Raw genomic sequence first — 9,747 nt, 5'->3', positions numbered from 1 at the left:
TTCTCTAATGAAGATGGATTATTCGATTAAACCCTCTTTTTATTAACGTATTTCAAATTAAAACATTTTGACTTTTTTTTTTCTATTTTTCTTGGCTCTTTTTTTTTATTTTACTTAAATCATTTAAGATCGTGGCTATATATATATATATATATATATATATATATATATATATATAAAAGATAATTATATCTTAAATAAAAAATAGAAGAATCAAACTTATAACTCAAGAAAAAAAAAAAAAAAACACTATTAATATCTAAAACCAACTTGATCTTGATCGAATAATTGACCCGAATGACCTAACTCGGATGACCTAACTTACTAAACCTGTGAGCAGTAGGTGTAACAATCTAAGCTCATTGTTTTCATTAAGGATAATCAAACTTTCATTAAATAGGGGACATTGATAAAATTGGAACGATGCATAGGTAAGGATGGACATGCACAAATCGAGAAATGGTATCAAAGCAAGACACCAGACAGTGTGGCAACGAGGACACTAAGCCCCGAATGGGGGTAGACACTAAGCAGTGTGCCAGCAAGGACATTTAGCTTCGAAGGGGGTGGACACCCGGCGGCGTGCCAGCAACTACACTAAGCTCCAAAGCGAAGTGGATTGTGAGATCTCACATCGATTGGAGAGGATATTGAGCCCCGAAGGGAGGTGGATTGTGAGATCCCATCTCGATTGAAGATGAGAACGAAACATTCTTTATAAGGGTGTAGAAACCTCTCCTAGCAAACGCGTTCCAAAAGAGAGCCCAAAAAAGACAATAATTAAGACTCTAAAATTTCATTAGTGAATTGATTTAGACATTCGTTTTGAATAATCTCCTTACCCGAATGTAATACTTCGAAAAAGATAAAACATTTTGACATTATAATGCTACAAATAACAGTCTTATAAAGTTACATAACCATATTTAACCTCCCCACCATGCTTAGCTTAGCTTAGCCCATTCAAAGGCACAAGTCAATCACACGAGTCCTCTGCAACTGCCCAAATAAGAATCTGGAGGACTCCTCAGCATGCTATATAGTCTGTCAAATTCAAAACCCTTTGACGTTTTAGTGTCATATATTACAAGAATGTAAAGATCTACCCTCAAAACCCATCACTGCACTACAAGTGTGTGTTCGACATGACAGACCGCTCCACACTCTGTTGTGTGCAACCGTCGACAGATTCCTACTGTATCGTCTTCCTTCCTACGCACGATTCTCATTGACATGGTTCGGAACTTCGGCTTGGCTGTCGAGAGGCATGTACTGAGCCATAATAGCTCGGATTTCTGAATCCATGTATGACTGCAAAGAAACAGAACATCCCAAGGATTATCAATCCATGTATGACAAGGAGGACAAACAGGAAGACCCGGCAATCCGTGTCTATCAATCATTCGTTAAGAAGCAGCAGAGAAAGAATCGTATTTTTCAAGCTAAAAAATAAGCTTACCCTTAATCTGTATTTGTATACTAGGTATGCTCCACCAGCAGCCATAGCCAGGCCTATCAAGATAACCCAAACAGCAGTCCAGGCCGATCGCCCACTCGACGCTTTACCTACAAAATGGAGATGGAACGTTAGTGAAGAACAGCCCCCGAACACCCACCAACCCCCTCCAATCCCTTGATCCAATTTGGTATCTTTCGGGACCTTTAAAGTTCCCTTTCCCAGCAGGAATTATAACTTCATTACACGGATGCGTTTCGGGTGTCTTAATACAGTGCAAGTTAGTTGTAATAGCTCAAGCCCACCACACCTACCGCTAACAAACTTTACCTTTCAGGCTTTCCCTCAAGGTTTTTAAAACGCATCTACTAGGGGAGAGGCTTTTAATGCTTCATTCCCCTCTCCAACCGACGTGGGATCTCACAATCCACCCCCCTTAGGGGCCCAGTGTTCTCACTGATACTCGTTCGATGTCTGGCTCTGATACCATTTGTAATAGCCCAAGTCCACCACTAGCAGATATTGTCTTCTTTGGGCTTTCCCTTTCGGACTTCCCTTCAAGGTTTCTAAAACACGTATGCTAGGGAGAGGTTTCCACACCTTTATAAAGAATGTTCCGTTCCCCTCTCCAACCGATGTGAGATCTCACACTAGTCTTTTGGGTTTTATCCATCATTACGTACATTTAATCTCATCAATAAGATTGTTCTTTAATTATTTTTCTATTGAAAACATAAAGAAAAACTCAAAAAAAAACAATGCGTGAAGATGTTGTTGCTTACTTATACAAGTATCATGGGATCTCATATACAAAAGATCACCACTGCAGCTGCAGTCGTAGCTGCCCCAGGTATTTTTGCAGCTACATTCAGGGCACTGACAGGCTTTCTTCTCTTTGCACTCGTCGATATCTGTACGTCACAAAATCAAGCAAGTACAAATTACAAAAACTACCTTAATGACCAGTACCAGAAGAGTTGTCGTTCGTGTAAATTTGATAATATTTTCATTCGTTAAACTAAAATAATGTTATAACAGTGGAAAGAGGGAAAAAAACATGTCCGGTTTTGGTGTTGGGTTCAATTTAGTTTGTGCTGTGTGTTAAAGATTGTGGAGATACGCCTTGCTTGTTTTTAAACGAAGAAAAAAAAAAGCACTTTTAGAAGTATTTCGAATGTGTGGAGGGAGGTTTCCGACATTTTCCTGCGTTCCATGCGACCTAGCCTAGCCACCTATCTATCTTGAGTTTCTTGTGAGGGTGAAGATTATCTCGGTATACTAATATGGGTCCTTTCAGTCCAGTTTGTCCTCACTCACACTTCCTAGAAAAGTTCCCAAGAAGTCACTCAACACAGAATTGTTCTAGGTCAAACACGCTTAATTTTGGTGATCCTATAATTGATCCATCAAAAAGAAAAGTGCACATTGTTAGGTAGTAACTATATATTCTTTTAAACCTCTCATTCAGATGTTGTGTCGATTCATTCATTTACTCTTCCTCCACTTGGGCATCCTATGTCCACCAACTTCCACCTTGGTTTGTCCCAAAACCATGTCGTAATAGGAGAGATTCAATTCAAATACTTTTAGTAATTCCCCAACCCAAGAGCAGTTCTGGCTTTCCCCCTACATCTCTTGCGACCTAGTCATGTCACTTACTTATCTTGACATGCTTGCAAGAATGAGACTATCTCTACTTGCGACCTAGTCATGTCACTTACTTATCTTGACATGCTTGCAAGAATGAGACTATCTCTACTTGCGACCTAGTCATGTCACTTACTTATCTTGACATGCTTGCAAGAATGAGACTATCTCTACTTGCGACCTAGTCATGTCACTTACTTATCTTGACATGCTTGCAAGAATGAGACTATCTCTACTTGCGACCTAGTCATGTCACTTACTTATCTTGACATGCTTGCAAGAATGAGACTATCTCTACTTGCGACCTAGTCATGTCACTTACTTATCTTGACATGCTTGCAAGAATGAGACTATCTCTACTTGCGACCTAGTCATGTCACTTACTTATCTTGACATGCTTGCAAGAATGAGACTATCTCTACCGATCAACCGGTCTAATTTTCCTTGATAATGAAGTTTTTCAAAGAAAAAGCTTCATTCAAAACCCAAAGGGGAGGGAAGATGTCCACCTCTTCCCAACCCAACAAAAATTTGCGGGTTTTGTGTGATGTCCGAGTAGAGGAGGGGTACAAGAATGAACTCACGTCACATTCGAATGAGATGAGATACTAACTTATATGTTGCGAATTTTCAGGGTTATATTACGGTTTGGATATTTCTTTTGATGATTGATTTATGAATAGCAAACTTCTCTCATATAATTCAATGAACATTATAAAACTCCACAAAAACTCTAGTTTTCATAAAACATGCATTCATAGGGGTTCTTGATTCAGAATAGCAAACACTTGAGCTCTTGTATATATTTCCTTTCCCCATAATTTTAAAACTAAATGTAGAATTTCAGTGTTCATACCTTCACAGCTTTTGACACCGTCACCTTTAAACCCTGGAGGACACGAGCATTTCACATTGCCATCATCCTGCATAAAAATGGTAAGTGTTTTAATCTAAAGCCCCGAATGGACTATTAAAGGAAAAGGCTGAGGCAGTTTAGAGAGAAACGTGAAGATGACTAACCGTACAAGCAGAGAATGTATGTTCATCCCGGGTCTCGTGCCAACATCCTCCATTATTAATTTTGCACCTTGCAGGCCCGCTCGCTGAAAGCAAAAATTATTAATGTTTTTATTTAGTACAGCTGCAAAATAGCTCTATCTGAAACGGAACTTTTCAAGGTGCCTTCTCAAATGAAAATGAAATTCTTGGGCTTGATGTTGTTAGGATTGTTGTTTGGAGTCATTGTTTTGTCTCACATCGGTTGGAGAGGGGAACGAAGCATAGGGTGTGGAAACCTCTCCCTAGCAGACGTGTTTTAAAAACCTTAGGGAAGCCTGAAAGGGAAAGCACAAAGAGAACAATATCTGTTAGCGGTGGGTTTGGGCTGCTACAAATGGTATTAGAGCCAGACACCGAGCGGTGTGCAAATGAGAACGTTAAGCCCTGAAGGGGGGTGGACACCGAGCGGTGTGCCAACAAGGACGCTAGGCCTCAAAGGGAGTGGATTGAGAGATCTCACATCGATTGGAGAGAGGAACGAGTGCCAGCGTCCTCGCTGGGCCCCGAAGGGGGGTGGATTGTGAGATCCCACATCGATTGGAGAGGAGAACGAGTGCCAACAAGGACGTTGGGCCTCGAAGGAGAGTGGATTGTGAGATCCCACATCAGTTGGAGAGAAGAACGAAGCATTCTTTATAAGGGTGTGGAAACCTCTCCCTAGCAGAGACGCGTTTTAAAAACATGGAGGGGAAGCCTGAAAGAGAAAGCCCAAAAAGGAGAATATCTGCTAGTAGTGGGTTTGGGATGTTATAATCTTCGACTTCCAAACTTCCAAAATGTATAGAAGAAAGGAGAAAATGAGGAAGGCCAAGAAACCAGATGACCATACAGCAATTTACAAGTGAAAACACCATAAAGATCAATAGACCAAACACAACAATCTCTAAGAAGCTAGTTTCTCTAAGGCTTGTTTCGATACTTTTGAACTGGTTGAATTTCGAAGTGTTCGATGATACTCGTGAAGATGCAAGTGGCTAGCAATCAGATACAGGCTTTATATGGGCGGGAAGGTATGAGGTCAATGAAGAGAGGGTGACGCCTAAAAGGAAATTCGAGATAACAAAAAAGAGAGCTTCTAAAAATAATTATCCAAACATGTTTATAAGATTCTTTGTTCCAAATAATGGAAACCCCTTTTGAGACCGTTTCAAATAACCACGAAATATTCTCCAGGTTCATATTACAATAATTCAATGACCTTCCTGATGCCAAATGCTACTAAAAGATGCAGTTGTTCTGTGGGTTTAGCAGAGGAATATAAGAGCCTAATCGTCAAACACTCTGGTTAGCAGGCTCTTATGTAGTTCTTTGAGGGGGTTTGTCAACCTCTGGCCCTTGGGGAAGCTTTTAAAATTTTACGGTAAATATTTGTAATAGCCCAAGCCTACTGCTAGCAGATATTGTCCGCTTTGGCCCCTTACGTAACGCCGTCAACCTCACGGTTTAAAAACGCATCTACTAGAGAGAGTTTTCCACAACCTTATGAGGAATGCTTCGTTCCCCTCTCCAACTGATGTGAGATCTCACAATCCACCTCCCTCGAGGCCCGCGTCCTCGCTAACACACTGCTCAATGTTTGGCTCTGATACCATTGGTAATAGCCCAAGCCCACTAGTAACTATTGTCCGCTTTGGCCCGTTACGTATTGTCATCATCCTCACGATTTTAAAACGCGTCTACTAGGGAGAGGTTTCCAACCCTTATGAGAAATGCTTTGTTCCCCTCTCCAACCGATGTGGGGTCTCACAATCCACCCCCCTTGGGGACCCATTGTCCTCGCTGACACACTGCTCAATGTCTGGTTTTGATACCATTTGTAATATCCCAAGCCTACCGCTAGCAAATATTGTCCGCTTTGGCCCGTTACGCACGTCAACCTCACGGTTTTAAAACATGTCTACTAGGGAGAGGTTTCCACACCCTCATGAGGAATGTTTCGTTCCCCTCTCCAATCGATGTGGGATCTCACAATATTACTGATATTTGATAACAATTTTATCGGCATCTATTATCTATTAATGCATCTCCATAGACAAGAAAATGAATAACTAGTACCTGCACAAGTGGTGTAACCATCTCCTTTGAACTGCACACCATCAACGAGTGGGCATTCGCATACCCTCCCACGAAAAGTATCCTATGTAAATCATAACTTGTCAATAAAAAGTAACACGGTAATAGTCTTCTGATGTAATCTACCCTTGGTTTAATTTACTAAAACCCGACACCTGGTTTGCCATATAATCTTGATTCTTACCCTGCAGGCTGTTAGATTGGCTGCTTTATCCTGCCAGCAACCACCATTGTTATCTAAGCATTCATTGGTCTCTACATCTATCATGATCCGTCACCAAAATCAAATAAAGTTAAATCAATCAAGGGAAAGTAGACGAGCAAATAACATTCGAAGTGAGAATGAATAAACAGTCGAGAAACCATAACGACATACCACTACTCAAACAAATGGCAGGTTCAGTTGTTTCCTCGAATCCTGAACATATGGCCTTCAGAACTGCACCTTTCTCCAATTTGCCTGCAAGCACTTGGGTCAAAACAACGGACACATATAATGTAACATCCCAAACCAACAACTAACAGATATTGTCCTCTTTGTGCTTTCCCTTTCGGGCTTCCCCTCAAGGTTTTTAAAACGCGTCTTCTAGGGAGAGGTTTCCACACCCTTATAAAGAATGTTTTGTTCCCCTCTCCAACCGACGTGGGATCTCACAATCCACCCCCCCTAAGAGCCCAACGTCCTCGCTGGCACATCGCTCAATGTCTGGCTCTGATACCATTTGTAACCAAACCCTAAATTAGCCCAAGGAGGACAATACCTGCTAGTGGTGGGTTTGGGATGTTACAAATGGTACCAGAGCAAGACACCAGGCAATGTGCCAGCGAGGTCTCAAAGGGGAGTGAATTGTGAGATCTCACATTGGTTAGAGAGGGGAACGAATCATTCTTTATAAAGGTGTGGAAACCTCTCCCTAACAGACGCGTTTTAAAACCTTGAGGGGACACCCATAAGGGAAAATCCAAAGAGGACAATATCTACTAGCAGTGGGCTTGGATTGTTACAAAAAATATGAGCAGAACAGACCTCGATATTGTCGATTATTGACAACAAGGGTAGGCAATATGGTAACATCCCCTCTGGTTCCTTTCCCTACCTGCTAAAAAAAATTTGAATCAGGCAAGACTGGATAGATGGGAAATAAATATAAGGATCTTCTTGAGTTTTCAATGAAGAATATAATTGATATCATTAAAAATTTATCATATGGAAAGCAAGGAAGGGGATGTCGATAGGAAACACGGACTTGGGCGTCTTGCTCTTCTTTCAGAACTGGATTTACAACATCAGCATTTGGATCCCCCATGCACGTCTCTATCTTTTTACCATCAAGCTCTACACAAAAGTCGAAACAAATTTAAAAAAACATTACAGTATTGAATGAGTATCCTCGACAATATAATATGCATCAATAACCAGCATACCAAGAGACTTAATAACGCCATCGGCACATTCCTTGTTGTACTTTTTATCCTTCATCGGACATCTAATCTGAAAATCTGTCACATAGTCCCACCAAATCCAAGGCTTTCCAGTCTCGTTCGCCACTTTGAAAACACATAGCTGCCTCAAGTTTTCAATCACCACGTCTTTCCCATCATAGCCAGAACTGAAATCCTGTTCAGGATCAGGAGCACAGTACCTCCCATGATTGATACATTGAGACTTGCACTGCTTGCTTAGAATGAATGCCTGTGGGCAATACCAAGTTATATAATGTGGTGTGAATTGCGAGTAGCCGCCCTTTTCAAGTAACTGAGCTGCACCTTTAAAATCCTTCAAGAATTCCATCAGCATGTCACACTTAACACCACATTCATCGTTACTGTTAGTCCATAACTCGTATTCCACACGGTCATCCGGGTGCGGTACAGCTTCTCTCCAATCAAGACTCACACTGACCATTTCTCCAGAACTAATCCCTTTTTTCAGTTTTTCACCAAAACTTCTTTCAATCAGTGCAGATGGTATTGTTATGTTTTCGATGTACTTCGCCGTTGAACCGTCCTCTTCAGGGGAGTCCATGGTTATTAACCTTTCCTCGATGTTGTCTGCAACAAGAACTGCAGAAGCACCGGCTTTCTGCGCATTCCAGACCTTCAAGGCAAAAAAACAATCTGGAAGCCAACATAAAGAGAAAAAGATCAATACTCCAAACAAAATTGTTCGTCATGAAGGCAGAATACAGAGCAATATAAACCATATGGCGAAGTTCATCAAATTAGACATCAGGGACCAAGCCTTTCTCTACATGAACTACACTTCTTGATAACTCAAGCAAATGATTTCATTACTGTAAGAACTCAATCAGTACTTAGATAAACATGCACAACAGTTCTTGATAAAGAGAAAATTATTTCTTCAATTAGCTACATGGAAGCAAATTCAGCCTCAAACGAACCAGCCAATGAATTTCCAAGAACAAAGATCATAATTGAAAGCAAAATTTACCTCCCCGATCAACCAAAACGAACGTAGGGAGAGCTCCTGGTTTGGACTGGAATGAAATCCCGGCGTCGCTGAACTCTCTGCAACCCTTTTGATTATCCTTAGGAAACACCACAGTTCCAGACATGCTACCACCATATTGAGGAATCCCGAAATTTCCAATGGCACTATCGTAGGTACCTTTCAAATCCTCAGGCGATGTAACCCTTAAGCTATTCTTTTCAACAACGAATTTGGCCACAGACAGAGACGCCAAAGATAGCACAAGAAGAAACCCTAAAAACAAACTCAAACCCGATTTACGAATCTCCATTAACGCAATCCTAGATGATTAATAAAATAAACGAAGTTCAAATTCTCGCAAGTGGTTCTTCTTCCACTTCTAAGATTCAATCAAATCAAAACGAAGCTAAAAATTCTTCAAACGGATCGATCAAATTGCTATAAACAGAAATCCGCCGCCGCCGCCGTTGCCAGAAAGAAGGGCGCGCGTTTCAGTCTTCGCAACTGGATGAGCGAAGAGAAAAACGAGACATGATCTATGAGAAATCTTTGAAGAAGAGGATTTAGTAACGCGACATCATCCCCCACTTGCTTGCTTTAAATATCGATTTTAACAGAGATTTTTCAAGCCTTAGTGCCGGAATTGGAAAATCAAGGGAAGAAACCCCTGGAATGGAACATCTTTCAAGAATCGAGAATTTGTGATGTGTTTTTTCCCCCAAAAGAACAGTATTTTCAAGATCTGTCATTTGTCGAGGAAACTGACTAGATGTGTTCTTCTTCTTCTTTTTTTTTTTTTTTCTTTTTTTTTTTTATTTTTCTTTTTCTTTTTTAACCAAATTGAGTTAAATTTTTTTAAGATTCATTTTCAAAAATACTATTACTTATCAAAAAAATGGTTAAAATAACTTTATATATATATATATATATATATATATATATAACATAAAAAAAATTATTTGATCAATTATAAACTTATTTGTATTGAATTTATTATTAATTTTAAAAAATATCATTATATTTTTTTATTTAATTTCATAATAATTTTACGATCAATCTT

At 40.1% G+C, this 9,747-nt stretch overlaps 1 protein-coding gene across 1 annotated transcript; it reads right to left on the bottom strand.

Annotated features, from left to right (window-relative positions):
- Window positions 1-772: 772 nt before the first annotated feature.
- On the bottom strand, window positions 773-9,459 carry LOC111811260 (vacuolar-sorting receptor 3). The gene is made up of 12 exons (XM_023698027.2): window positions 8,688-9,459; window positions 7,661-8,353; window positions 7,483-7,571; window positions 7,263-7,332; window positions 6,612-6,695; window positions 6,420-6,496; window positions 6,218-6,299; window positions 4,124-4,206; window positions 3,960-4,026; window positions 2,239-2,367; window positions 1,460-1,566; window positions 773-1,311 (listed from the first exon to the last, which is right to left on the bottom strand). The coding sequence occupies exons 1-12, from the start codon at window positions 8,995-8,997 to the stop codon at window positions 1,213-1,215; spliced, it is 1,890 nt and encodes a 629-aa protein (XP_023553795.2). The 5' UTR covers window positions 8,998-9,459; the 3' UTR covers window positions 773-1,212.
- Window positions 9,460-9,747: the final 288 nt, after the last annotated feature.

This window comes from Cucurbita pepo, chromosome 15, assembly GCF_057944985.1.
Source record: "Cucurbita pepo subsp. pepo isolate OVF chromosome 15, ASM5794498v1, whole genome shotgun sequence".
In the NCBI taxonomy this organism is placed as follows: domain Eukaryota; kingdom Viridiplantae; phylum Streptophyta; class Magnoliopsida; order Cucurbitales; family Cucurbitaceae; genus Cucurbita; species Cucurbita pepo.
The sequence above is the reverse complement of the archived record's forward strand: the minus strand, read 5'-3'. Positions and strand labels throughout refer to the sequence as shown.

What these genes read in the sequence shown, in the direction of transcription:
- LOC111811260 (XM_023698027.2), bottom strand. Translation starts at nt 8,997, where the DNA reads ATGGAGATTCGTAAATCGGGTTTGAGTTTGTTTTTAGGGTTTCTTCTT. An exon ending in TGGCGTTATTAAGTCTCTTG is followed by an intron (nt 7,572 to 7,660) that starts GTATGCTGGTTA and finishes ACTTTTGTGTAG; the next exon opens with AGCTTGATGGTAAAAAGATA. An exon ending in ATACATTCTCTGCTTGTACG is followed by an intron (nt 4,027 to 4,123) that starts GTTAGTCATCTT and finishes ATTTTTATGCAG; the next exon opens with GATGATGGCAATGTGAAATG.